General features: G+C 40.4%; 1 protein-coding gene across 3 annotated transcripts in view; it reads right to left on the bottom strand.

The window, feature by feature from the left end:
* The window catches only part of adkb (adenosine kinase b), a 131,769-nt gene that overhangs the window by 101,017 nt on the left and 16,372 nt on the right, over nucleotides 1–14,380 (bottom strand). For all 3 annotated transcript variants that reach the window (XM_080873506.1, XM_080873504.1, XM_080873505.1), the window contains one exon: nucleotides 12,381–12,459. In XM_080873506.1, coding sequence (XP_080729632.1) covers nucleotides 12,381–12,459 — 79 coding nt within the window. The remainder of the gene's footprint in view (nucleotides 1–12,380; nucleotides 12,460–14,380) is intronic.

Below are 14,380 nucleotides of genomic sequence, written 5' to 3'. Positions count from 1 at the left end.
ACAAATAATTGAAAATGATAATGTTGCCCGTAGCATGTACAGCATTTGTGCCTCATACATCCTTTTAGTGCTACTAGCCGCTATTTTTTAGCATTTTGTCATATGCACAAACACTAATGCATTCTAACTAACATGAGTATGTTAATGTGTGCAGTTAGCTGATGTCAGTGCAAGTCAAATATTTTCACAAAAACTCTGAGAATGACCCAAAGTGCTGTTGATAAGTGCAAACAACATTTCCAACTCTTATCATCTTCCAATAATCTATTCAAAACTTCAGTCCATCCAAGTCATAGACTAACATTAATATTCCTCAATCACAGCGATAGAGGTGCCATAGGTCAAAAGGCGGGATACACCCTGGACAAATCACCAGTCTGTCACAGGCATAACATGGAGAAAAAAACAGCCATTTACACTCACATTCACACATAGAATCACCATTTAACCTAACATCCAAGTCACTGGACTGTGGGAGGAAGCATGTGTGGAGCGAACCCTTGCAGGTTGGTGGATTCAAACCCAGGACCTGCACCACTTTGTCCCCCACAAGTAAAATGTGAAATTCACATCACTCTCAAATCCTGCACATTTCTGTGACGTCCCAAATGTCAGCTTGCAGCTCACATCAACACTGTTGAATGTTTCATTATGTAAAGAACAGCGCAGGAGTGAAGGAGGCTGCAACATCAGACAGTGCAAGACATTGCCTCGACCCTGTATTCAGCTAACCAGTCTTTAGACTTAATTACATGAACTGGCTGCCTGAAGTTCCACCTCGGCTTTTTATCTGTTGTTACGTCTTAACCTGCTGTTTGTAAAAGTACAAATTGTACAATCCCCATCGAACATATGTGATGCCGTGTTAAGTGTTTCACAGTTACACTGTTTAACTCAGCTTGACAGAGACATGTGGGAAGATATTTTACAATGTAACTCAAATCTGATTAGAGCAGTGATCTAATCAGCCATGAATTCATCTGTGAAGACAAGCAGGCAAAGAGAAAATAACCGCAGAGAATTCTGTATAATTATCAAAAATCTCACAGCGGTACATTAAAATTCTAATTACGACATATTATCTTAATTGCTAAGGAGATGCAAATCAAAACAAGGTTATCGCTGCTCCCTTAACATGCACATGAACGTGTGGTGGGAACCTCTTCAATATTCACTGAATCAGCTTGACTTGTTCGACATGAGAGGCTGTCATTCTGTAATGCTTCCCCCTCTTAGGGGTGATAATCCTGGCTGAGAGCACCAGCAGCAATGGTGCAGTTGTGCAACAATAATACAGAACAAACATCTAATTGCTGCACATTCACTGCCTTTTATTGTATCTAACAAAGCTGTTGACAGCTCATGACAAGCCAAACTAATGCTGTCCGGAGTATTTCCAAAGTACTCGCATCTTAGAAACAGAAAAGAAAAGCAGTCTTGTTTTACACAGGAAAAAAAAATACATTTTCACAAATGGGTTCGGAAATTGCTCATGTGCAGGCAAAGGGTCTGGTAATCCTAGTGAAACACGCATGAACCCAAAACATATTACAAAACCTGGAAACACAATATTTCACTCTTGGCCAGAAACACCAATGTTTAATGTCCATCAAATACTGGGGGGGAAGAAACAAAAGTTCTCAAGAAACTGCAACTCCCATGGTACACGACAAATTGCATGCCATAAATTCTATGTGACAGGTGCACACTAACTCTGCAGACATTAGACAGCCGGATGACAGCAGGCACAAGGGGTAATGGTGACAGGAGAAGAACATGCCATTGAACATGGATTTATGAAAGGGCCCATACTGAGGCGATCCATCAGTGGAGTCACATAGCATCAAACGTGACCACATTTAGGACATGTCTAAATGAAGCTCCAGAGGCTTTCACACGGTGCCAATCTCAAAAACAAAAACATGTGGAATGTGTGTGGAAAGGAGCAATTTGATGCTTTTTAGCAGAGTCTGTTGCCGCCCACAAAGGTGATTTTCAATCCAGTGCAGTTTTTTAATTGGAGTAGTTATGCTTTGATAGAGAGCTCCCATTTCTCCGGAGGTTCCCGCAGTAAGGTAATTACAGTATGTGGCAGCTTTATACTAACTACAGCCATTTCTGAAACATCAGAATCCTGACAGAAAATAATAAACTCGAGGTTCACCATGTTTTCACTAAAAGATATTGGAGTTTTTCTACCAATTGGTTTGGGGACGGTGGTTACCCACATACTGTAAATTGAGTTTCTCGTTCTCACTTTCTCCCTCAAACACACACAGTGCAAACACTTTCACAGACAGTCCTTCCCTTGCTGGACAGAAATAAATGGAGACTCCAGGAGTTCCCTTTGGCCCCGGCCCTAGCAGTCTATAACAGAACCGACAGCTCTGATCACTCCTGAGAAAGCAAAAGCTGCTCTGGGATCGCTTTACAATTCTCAGGGGCTCGAATAACCTGATCTTGAACCAATCCCGTGCACTGATCCTTTGGTATTGGGTTAGGAACGTGTGAAGGGGTCTGTTGAATGAGCTCGCTGGATATCAACATCCTCACTCGGTGTTGCTCCAGCCTGGCAGATTGTTTGACTTGATTAGTCTCTGCCCAAGTGTTAGACTACCCAACGCCGAGCCCTCCAGACACCAGTATCAGTGTGTCAGAGGGAAAAGTGTTCTCCCAAGTCTCAAGGTGGAGCCCATTACCCTGAGTGAGAGCACTGTAAGTTAATAGGATTTGCTCCCGATCAAGAGACCGAGCTATTTCCTGAGGCTGTTACAGGCCGAAGCACAAAAATAAATGTTCCTTTATTAAATACTATTAAGTGTCTCCCCCTCCAAAAAACTCCCCACCACCACCAATCACTCTGACCCCACCCCTCCTTTTTTCCCCCTCATTGGGATATCTGTTATTGCTGCAGGAGGCTGTGCCCCCCCTTCTTTTTCTCTTGTTTTTTTTTTTCCCTCCAGCAAGCAGCCAGTAAAAGTAAAAGGTTAGCACTTTTTGTCTAAAGGAGCCATTTGTTCAGGTGAAAATGAAACTTGCATGGTAAGCAGAGCTGGCCCTGCAGTTGGACAGGGGCAGAGGGGATTCCAGATTAATCATATGGACTGTACGCCATGAGGATATTCATTGAGGAGTAATTGCCAAGGGGCTTTGTGTAATGTATTCTCCCCATGAGGTAAAACCTTGTAGCGCGGAGAAAGGATAATTGAGTAAGAGGATCATATAAAAATGTTTGCTGCTTCAACCTTTCACTCTGAGCTTAACCCTGACCTCAGATAGTAATTACAGAGTTAATTGCTAACTGATCTGAGCAAGAAGCTCCATCTTGCTATACTGCAGATATCAACTGAGCTTAAGAGCCTCCTTCAGATTTGCAATGGATCTCAGCTTGTCTAATATAATTTAAAGAACTGGGGCAATTAACAGTACGCAAGTCGAGCAGCGTTTGATGTTAAAATAACAGCTAATTCCTAATAAACTATATTATTATAATTATTGTTATTATTATTATTACATTAATATTTTCAGAAATCCCAAAATAACACCTGCTTGATAATGTTTAAGCAATTAATTTTTTTTTTAAAACAACAATCATCTTGTTTTAGAACCTAAAGACTGTTTGATATGTTTACATGATATACTCACTGTCTTTTCTGCTCCATAGTTTAAAGGTACTCTGTGTAAAACCTCACCACTAGATGTCAGTAGCTTGTAGATTGCAGTCATCCTCTCCTAACTGAGTTGCATAATCCTAGCTACTTTGACTGCTGTAGGATAAACATGTTTTAATCAGCCAAAACAGACCAAAAACATCACATTTCGAGTGTACCCTATAATGGCAGACAGTCAATGTGTTTCTACTACCTTTTGACTACAAAAACATTCGCTATAGACCATATTTTAACATATTTCAATAATTTATGAATAAATCAGGGACAAAGAATGGATGTGTCAATTAAACATAATGTGGTATTTGATGTTTGGATGCTGGAGGCATCAGTGAGTAATATGTAGGGGAGTGTCCTGAATTTTTCTTTTTATTAAGTGCTGCTGTTTTTGCTGCTGTTAGCCGCTGTTAGCTGCTATTAGTCACTGTTAGCCACTGTTAGTCACTGTTAGCCGCTGTTAGCTGCTATTAGTCACTGTTAGCCACTGTTAGTAAAACTGTCTTTCGAGCAAAAATTACACTTTTGGATTAGGACACTTAGCAAATAAACCCATACAACAGGGGTCTCCAACTCCAGGCCTCGAGGGATGGTGTCCTGCAGGTTTTAGACATAACCGTGGGTCAACACACCTGAGTCACATGATTAGTTCATTACCAGGCCTCTGGAGGACTTCAGGACATGTTGAGGAGGTCATTTAGCCATTTGAATCAGCTGTGTTGGACCAAGGACACATCTAAAACCTGCAGGACACCGGCCCTCGAGGCCTGGAGTTGGAGACCCCTGCCATACAGTGTAAGACTATAAATAAAATATTTATCAGTGAATGTGAGCTTTTGACTTGCTGTTGTTGTTATTTAAGCGGCTCTTGTTAGCTGTTCAGACATGGGAGGATTATATGTCTCAAACGCTGACAATAAGTAATTGCAACAATGTCTGGCATACAACATACATGGCCACTCTCCAACCAAATGTATAAAACATTAAAACTTTTACCAGAGCCCGCTCCTACATATTTTTAATTGATTGATTCTTATTTTATGAGCCTGTATCAATTTGTCAGAAGACTTAATTACACAGTAATAAATTTTTTAATCATATTCTTTAGTCTGTTACCTCTATTACCTTTTCTATAACCTAAAAAAAGACTGACTGTACCTTTAACAATCACCTAAAATATCAAATCACTGAAAGTCTCACAAACAATGAGAAATTTAGAGCTTTTCTTTATAAAAAAGAGGGATGAAAAATCTGCCCATTGTCATGCAAACCAGTTGCTCTGGTAATCCAACTGTATCTTTCCACGCTTACACTAAATTAGGGGGAAAGACCTTTGATGAACAGACTCTTAACCTTAGACTGTGAGCCAATATGGTTTGGGCCTACTTGTCACTGCAAAGCAATACTGAGGTGTTCTGTGGGATCACCTTTATTTCTGTCCCGACAGGACAGGTTAAACTCTGATAACAAGACTCCATTTAGGGGCCACTGTGTCATTAAATGGTTAGTGAGCATGGGAATGATGTGAATCATATGCTATGGCTTTGCAGTCACCAGATCTCAAAGCAGCTGAACATCTATGGGAGATTTGGACCAAACGTCTTCCATCTGCCCGGTAGAGTACCGTACAGAAGCAAAGGCACACTGAAGCTGTTCTGGTGGCACAATACCTTACCTAGACACTGATGTTTCACCTTATCAACTGAGATGGGCATTTCAAGCAAACAGACTATTGTAATAATCACTTTCTTTCTTTTTTTTTTTTTTTTTTTTTTTAAATCGTCCCCCGCACCCAGTTCTAGTTCTAGCACATTATGTGCTGTGGTGAGGGAAGAAGGTGAAGAAGAGCCAAACGGCTTTTAGGTGGATTAACTTCACCCTCTGCTCTTTCTCCTCTCAACCAATTGATCACAGCAGATAGCTTCTGGTTCTGCCACAGGTTACTTCCTGTTAAAAGGGATTTTTTTTTTTTATTCCTACTGTTGCCAAGTGCTTAATCATAGGGTCCTGATTACTGAGGTTTTTTTCTAATATTGTAGGGTCTTTACCTCATATAAAGTGCCTTGAGACAACTGTTGCTATGAATTGACGCTGTAGAAATTGAATACTTGAACTGAATTGATTTGGGTAGAAACAATCCTTACCAACACGGGTAAAAACATAGTAAAATATATTTTAACACAACCACTAGTCCCATCAACTATTTTTATATAATTTAATTAATATTTAAATATTGAAAAATCATGACCTTCACTATTCAGTGTAAGGATTTTTTTAAATTATATCCTTAATATTGTGAGTAGTAATTTCAAATAGTTCAGCTGAATTATTGGAAATCTGAAAACATTACTGTACTGCCACTATTTCATAAAAGACTGCAGCCCAAATGAACGAAGTCAAGAGTTTTTTTAATGTTGAACTGAAAATTAGGAACATTATTTAAAAGGTGATGTTGAATACATTTCAGTACATAAATAGGGACAGACTGAAAATATTAATACTGCAGTACTATAGCCAGCCATGAGAACAAACAGGATTCTTTGGTGTGCATGACAGCATACAACTCAAGTTTTGGCTACTCAAGACAGAAAACGAAGCACATTAGCCTAATAAGCCTCGATGAGTGAAAAATACAGGCACATTTCTTCAGGATTTGTTTAAAAGCTTAAGATAGAATAGAACTGGTGTATTTCACAGCAGATCTAAGCACAGCTCAGTCAGGAAACCTGAATGTCTTCAGTGAGTCAAATAGTTAAGTTGAGCCGGTGCTGCCATAAACCCGGTGGGAGAGCTTGGAATAATCTAGGCGATGTTAATGATGCAATTTATATGTGAGGGGACCGGTGTTTGGCAGGCTCTTTCCGTCTGAGCGGGCTGCACAACCCAGCGAGCTCCCAACACCCCCTGCTAGATGGAGGGGGTGGAGTAGGAGGAGGATGTCAGAGCCCATGTGAAAAGAGGGAGCGAGCGAAGTACTGATAAGAGCCATTACTATTAGTGTCTGTCTGTCACCTGCTGTGCGTCATCCAGCCTTCCCCCTCTCCACATGCGCCCCCATCCCCATCGCTCCATCCCCATCCGTTTTCCTGAGGCACATCACTTCAAATTTGCACTCACCTACACATTTTCCATCCTGTCAAAGATATACTCAGTTGGCTTGAAAACTGAGCTGAGCTGCACTCTGAAAACTACTCTGAGCTTTGTTTCAAAACAGTTGTGAATTAGTGAAGGTGCAGACAGCTGCCAGCATTTATTCGATAAACAAAATAGCTTCAGATGAGTAACTGAACTGGCACAAGAGGACGCGATACTCTAGACATATCGTTTCTCGGTTTTTACCACACCAACACAAAGCCTAATTTGGTATTTCATTTATTACTTGGCACAATTCTACAGCTCCTTAAACTTATGAACTCGGGAGAAATGAACAGTAATTGCAGGCTGTTCTTTATTTTCTTAAAACCTTTTTAACCAAAATATTTAAAGCTGTTTTTCTCAGTTGCTACGCAACACTTCAACCGCAAGAGTGGGAGCATGTTGAGAATGTGCCAAATAAATACTACTGCCACAGACATTCTGTGGGGAAATATGAGAGAGGGGCATCGTTCAATAATCACATGAAAATGCAGAACAGTTGTGTAAAATGCACAATCATCCTTTCATTCATCACTTACTTGACCTTTGTCAACATATAATTCAAACAATAGGTTGTTTAATGAACCACTGTTTGCAATCTGAACGGCTTTGCCTTTCCGCAGCCATCTGAGAACACTTTTTTTTCTCTCATTGTCTGCGTATCAAACCTACAAGTGGCTGCTTTTAACTGCAGAATACAGCAAGGTGGCAGGCATGCCGAGTGTCCTGTGCAAAATATCGTTCTGTAATTTGACGCGAGCATGCTGCCAGATATGTAGACTACTGTCTGTTTCACAAGTCTTTTCAGATTTTGCTCAGAGCTCGCCTGGAGCCTGGGCAACTGTACAACAGCCAAGCAAAAAGCAAGCAAGCCAATGGTGCAGCCTTTCTTCCTGAGCCTGGAACCAAGGACTTAAAGCAAGGACACGTTATGCAAGATATCACATTCAATTCCACTGCCAGCCTCTGAGGCCAGATGATACACATTGAGTGCGTCTGTCTCTCGAGCCCTCAATGTTAATCAACACTCTTTCCAATGCATACTTATGAGTTACAATCTACTCCCCACGTCTTCCCTTTGGCAGCTTAAATTAAGTCGCAAATTTGACGGCAAATTAACTTCAATGGGGACGGTAATATGTCACCTATATGGCAATCTGTGCCGTTCCTTGCCGGGGCATCGGGATCTCCGGTATCTAAACGCAAAATTAAATCCAACAAATTATTTTTGTGTGAAAGTCAAATTTGAGGAAACACGAGAAAGAAGGCAGGATGCGGCAGGGCAATCAGCTGTGAAATCCTTCTGACGACGAAGGCTTGCATAATCGCTCAGTCAACCTTTATTATTGTGATCGCAGAGTTTGAGATTTAATGCATGCTGGTATTAGCTGTGACATACAGTCACAATACAGCCGAGGTGGGAGGAACATGTGCTCAGACAGTGTGTATACGTGCATGTGTGCGCGTAAAGGGGAGGTGAATGTGGAACCAACAGAGATCTCCTCACTTCATCATTGAGTAAATGGCACCGCAGACATGAGCTGCGACTTCACAGCTGCCTCATGGCGGGTGACATTGAAGCCTACGCATGAACACATCGCTCATCAAAGCGAATGAGGCGTTCTTCGCTTCCGCTGCTTGTGCCGAGGAAAACAATGGCAGCCTGCCCCCCCGCGCACACACACATTCAAGTGCACACTTGCACACCTGGAATGTCTGCAATGAGTGGGGATGGGAAGAAAAAACGGAAGAAAAAAAATCCATTTGGTTTCATGCATCTCTCTCAAGAAGCTTAACAGACTGTGACCTTTCAGTGCTTTGTACTAGGAAAAAAACGACAAGACCCCGGTGCCATAAAACGGCTCAGAACAGGGGCTAACAGTGGTTTTGCAATTAACCTGTCTTAAAACAAACAAGAGGGTTTTTTTTGCTTTAACAACAGGCACATACTTGAGAGGACTGATTTCTGTGGCTAGAAACTCAAAGGCCCACCAGCATCTCATTTAGTCACTGGGCCCCTTTGATGTGGATTCAGTGCTGCAGTGCATATCATTCGTGTTTGAAGGTTCAGCTTCCACAATACAGCCGGGTTTGAAGTTTCACATATTGCAGGTGCTACAATGTGATAATCTGGGAGCTGGTTATGCATTATACATTTTTCATAAAAGAACACCATCACCTGAAAGTGAAATGTGGAAAAGTCAGCGCTTCAAGGTATATATTGACAGAGACTGTTTCTGAGACTTCTGGGTGTGGGACGAAAACACTCTTGTTATCTTGAGCAGTTCAGAATCAGCACTACATCTTCCCTCTGAAGGGGGTAAATATCCAAATAAACAGAGTAGAATACCATTTGACTAGGACCTGCCATGCCATTATGAAGCCAATTTAGATGACGAAACGCTTCTCACGGGGCACAGAGGCCATGACGGCTCTTTCTCCAGTCTGGGCCCACACTAAAAATCTCAAATTCAAAAGGGGCATTTATTTCTTGGGGCAGTTCCTTCAGTGTCTTTTTATATAAAACATGAAAAATTAATGACAACCATTATGCGACAAAATGTCTAAAAGCAACATTTTGTTTTCTTGTGCACTTGCAATCTCACAACAATTAAACTTAAGAGAAATTTGTAATCTTATTATATTACATGAAATTTCTGTCTGTCTGTGTGTTTGTTTCTTTGTCTGCAAACTCCTCGTAGACCATCAATAGCTAATCAACAAAACTTGGCACACAAGTACATCTTAGGTCCTTGAAGGTTTTTATTTATATAAGATATTATGATGTTGTCATGTTGCCTAGCAACGTGATGGCAGTGGGCTAAAATCACCCATTTTTCTCAACTATCTACCCATAACACCTTAAAAAGCACCGTGTCATTTTTATTTCATGACATTAACATCTAACTTATATCCACAAAAAATGAATTATGCATGATATATTATGACACTGTCATGTTGCCCGGCAACCATGTAGCAACAGGCTGATATGACCTGTTTTTAGCCTTTAACCGCCTACAACAGCTTATGAAAGGATGCTATCATTTTAATTTCACCACAGTAGCATCTCATTATATAGACCAAACAACCATGTAGGAACAGGCTAAAAAGACATATTTTCTTAGCATTTTTTAGCTTTTCATTCAAAGCGACTGCACAGGTCGCCCAATGGGGGCCAACCTATCTGTAATCCTGGTCTAACTCTCACTCACAGAGACAGATGCCAACATGTTATAAAAAATAAAAAAAACCTGGGGAATTTCTATGAATCTGAAACTATTTCAACGTTTTAAAGTTCTTGCTGGACCCTGAATGTAAGTTTATGTGAAGTTTTGGTTAGCCACATCTGTGATTTTTTTTTAACTAATTTGTACATAATTGCCAACTTGACACCATTCAATCTCAAACTGGTAGCAGATTGACTCCCTTTTATTACCATTTTGAGGCACCAAAGTTGCTTTTAAAATGGCAACTGACTGTGGGTGGTCTTGCAGACCTGTTCATTATCTTCAAAGTGACCTATTCAAAGGCTGCAAGACTGCAAGTTCAGTTCACATGGACCGTGCTGCAGGCTCCAACAACTGTTGTCCGTAGTGTGACTGCAGCACTCTCTCTGAATGTGATTCATTTTATACCTGTAGATTTTCTCCAGTAATGGAACTCCAATGGTCCAACACCCACTTCACACCGTCAAAATCCTCCTAGAAACAAAGCTTGCTGGTCGTCAGCCATCTTGGCAGTTATTTCAGGCTACACAAAGCATAAGTTGCTTTCCCACGCAGGTTATACTAAATCCCAGTACATTCATTAATGGCTCAATCCAGATCAACTTTTTGGGCTTAATCCACCAGAGCACAAAACAAATTAAACAAACAGACTTGTTAATTCATGTTGTGAATAAAGTAAGCCAAAATTTAAAAATACTGGCAACTGCCAGTGCCCTCAGCCTCCATTTAGATACACCTTTGGTATCAATTTCAAAATTTTACGTCGCCTTGTTCTTGAGTTATCGGATTCAGGAGAGATTCTGAAACTTTGACCTCCAACCTCTGACCTTGAGGTCAAGTTCACTGTTGTTCAGCTGAGGGGTAAAAAAAACAAAAACACACATACCTATGATTTTACTACAATAATAACCAGATGTACCCACCCTGAAAACTAATTGAAACGGTTGAAAACCAAATCTGCGCATGTTTCAAACCAGCAACACGACTTGCTCACATGTCATTGGCTCTTTGAGGGGAGGGTTAAGAGGACCACCATCCTTGATTTCACCGAATTCTTCCACAGATTTTGAGTCACATCTCCGTTGACATTATCTTCAAGTCGTTGTTTCTAAATCGAGAAACCCTTTAGAAGCCCAAATTACACTGTGGCAACCTAAAGTGAATCTACAGATTAAGCTCCAGCATTTTGCAGTGATTGTTTTCCAACATCTAACCGACTCAAGCAGGAAAGCGAGTCCGCCAATTATATGAAATCTAACTGCATCAAACAAACAAGATTTAAAAGGCAGGGAGTTGTTGCCCAAAGAATAAAATCAATTTGACAGTTAATGTTAATGCGAGTGACTGAGGTTTATGCAAACGTGTCTGATCTTGATAATTAAAGAGTGTTTGTACGGAGGTGCACAGCTCGGCGTCTCATTTTTAAAGGATGTTTACTGTCTCCAAAGCATGGAGATGGTGGCAGCCTGAGGGCCTGCTTGCTTTCTTTTCCCTTGCTCTGTATCTATCTTGCGCTAAATACACACAAAAACACACACAGGCGCACATATACAAGCACACGTGTACAAATACAAAGTCTACACACTGTACTGACACATACAAACAAAACCCACACAGAAGAAAGACTCCACACTTCCACAGACATCAGCCTCTCAATTAGCTTCTGCACTCATTTCTCCTCCTTGGAAGAGAATTATTTTTCAGCTAGATGCTTTTTCTTTGTTTATTGTGAACAGACCAAAGCCTTATCAGCAGCTAATCACTGGATGTCAAATTCAGCGACTTGCTGCAGTCACATGAAAAAAAAAAAAAAAAAAAGCATTCAGTGAATAATCTTCTAAAAGTTCAGATTGCCATTTTAGATTTGGACAATCACCAATTTCTTTTAGATGCTCAAATCTGTCTTAACAGCCAGAGAGCGGATCAGCATTTGTTTGGTATAATTTGTTGTGACATGTTAATTGCGTCTACTTGTAATTCTCTCTAATTGATGTTTGATATGTCTCAGGAAATTAGGCCAACCAGATAACACTGTAAATATTATTAATCCTTCCCGCCTTTCTCTTTTCGTGGCAGGTTGATGAATTCAAAACAGCTAAAAAGCTAAAACAGTAATGTGTCATCGTGCTGTGCAGCTATGCTCAGTAAATGGTAAATGGCCTGCATTTGTATAGCGCTTTTCTAGTCCCTAAGGACCCCAAAGCGCTTCACACTACATTCAGTCATTCACCCATTCACACACACATTCACAGTATTCCCAGGGTTGCCAGGCAGACAAATCTAAGGTTACAAGCATACCACCGTATATTCAAAACACATTCGGGCACATGGCAGGCGGCCAGAGAAGACTAACCTGAGCAATTTTGACTGAGTTCTGGGTAGAACCACCGGCATGGTACTCAACTTTGTTCCTCTTGACAATTTCTTCAAACCTGAAACAAACAAAAATAAAAGAAATGCTTCATAAGACACTGTTTAAGAACAATTACAGACTGACTGTGGCAATGCCAAGCGCGGGGGAAAAGAGAAGGTTTATAGAGGTAATGAAGGAAGACATGCAGAGAATGCAAGGGACATGGTGAGATGGGTACAAATGCAGAGTGGATCAAAACTTTCTGGAGTTTGTATGTCAAATGCAACTTAGCCCGTTTAACATGCCAGCCTCAAGCATTAAATTTCTCATGATAATGTCACCTAATCTTGTGGTTTCCCTAAAGCCTACAGAATTTTCCCATTTCCTCTTTCTACCCATTGTCTGGTTTAAACGCTGGCAAAGTTGCTGTTTCGATTCAGCCACACTGCTCCCACCAACCTTATTTCCAGCCGCTGTGGCTATAAAGCTGTACTCAGCTTCAGAGCAAAAATATTTTCCGAGCCCTAATGTCCCCCACACTAATTTCGCAGCCAACTGTTGAAAATAATAGAGCATTTAGCAGCTAAAACGTCAAACATGTCTTTGAGGGGCTGATGAAGACCATAAGAAGGCTGAAAGGAGAAAGATTATTAGACCTGCATTCATGGCGAAAACAACTGTGCTTCCAGCTTAATGCTAATGCCGCTCCATGTCGGAGCACTTAAAACCATCAGGCTGACATCCAACCCCAGGAAGAACAAAAAAATGTTATCTTACTATAAAACATAAAAGCTCTGTCTGTCTGTGTGTGTCTTTTTTTGCAAACTCCTGCAAAACCATCAGGAGTCGAGCAACCAAACGTAGCACACAGGTACATCTTGTCCCCCTGGTGGTTCTCATCTATATCAGATATTATGATGTTATCACTGTTGCCTAGAAACCGCCCAGCAACATCCTAAAATGACCCGTTTTTAACATTTCTGCACCTACATCACCTAATGAAAGCATCCAGTTGTTTTCATTTCATAACAATAGCATCTCATTATAGCCATAAAAGTTGAAATACATATGCTCAGCAACCAAACGGCAACGGGTTAAAATGAGCAGTTCTTAGCGTATAAACCACATCCATCAGCCCTATAAAGTGATTAAGTATATTAGTTTGCCAACAGAAATAATGAAAAAGGAGCAGCACATGAGAAGCATAATTCATGAAGTTTTTGACAACATATTTAATGCATAGCTATGACATGTATACAACTGTACGTGCGGTACATTGTGCAGACAGTACTGTAAAGTGGGAGGCACTCTTCTGGTTAAACTACACGATGACACCATTTCTACATCAGCCCAAGCATCTGTTTATACATCATTTTCTGTATTTAAAAATGATTTTGGACAACATACATAACAATAAATCTGCAATAAGCTGGGATCTGCTTATAATATTGGCTAACCAGTTATCACTCAGACTGTTGCTATGATGATAATGTTAACATTAGGATAACTAAAGGAGCAGCACTGTGCAAGTGCTGCATATTCAAAGTTTGTCTTTTCAGAATAAAACTAATCTAACAGCTTTATGCTTCACATGCGCAACCTCAATGGGCACTTCCTGAAAAAAATAATGGTTTTAGCTTTTTATTTTATCTTTAAATTAAACATTTTAACTGCATTATGTACCTGTTCTCTGAATTTAACAGGTTAGCAATCTCTCAATATATCAGAAGAGCACTTCAGATGAACTCGGGCACTCAATGTGTTTAGTTAAAATGATCTCACACTGGATGCTCTCTGACTTTGTTAATTAAATAGTACCAAACAAAAGATGCTTTTATCTTTTTCAGACACATATTTCAAGTGTTTATCTGTCAGTTTAGCTATATATTTCAAACATTTATGTCTGATCTACAGAGAGCATGCTCACTTTACCTAGAGGGCACTTATGAGATGGAATAAGAACAATCAAAATAATTATTTATACTTGCCTCTAGCTAAAA

Source organism: Rhamphochromis sp. 'chilingali' (assembly GCF_963969265.1).
Source record: "Rhamphochromis sp. 'chilingali' genome assembly, chromosome: 22".
NCBI lineage: Eukaryota > Metazoa > Chordata > Actinopteri > Cichliformes > Cichlidae > Rhamphochromis > Rhamphochromis sp. 'chilingali'.
The sequence above is the reverse complement of the archived record's forward strand: the minus strand, read 5'-3'. Positions and strand labels throughout refer to the sequence as shown.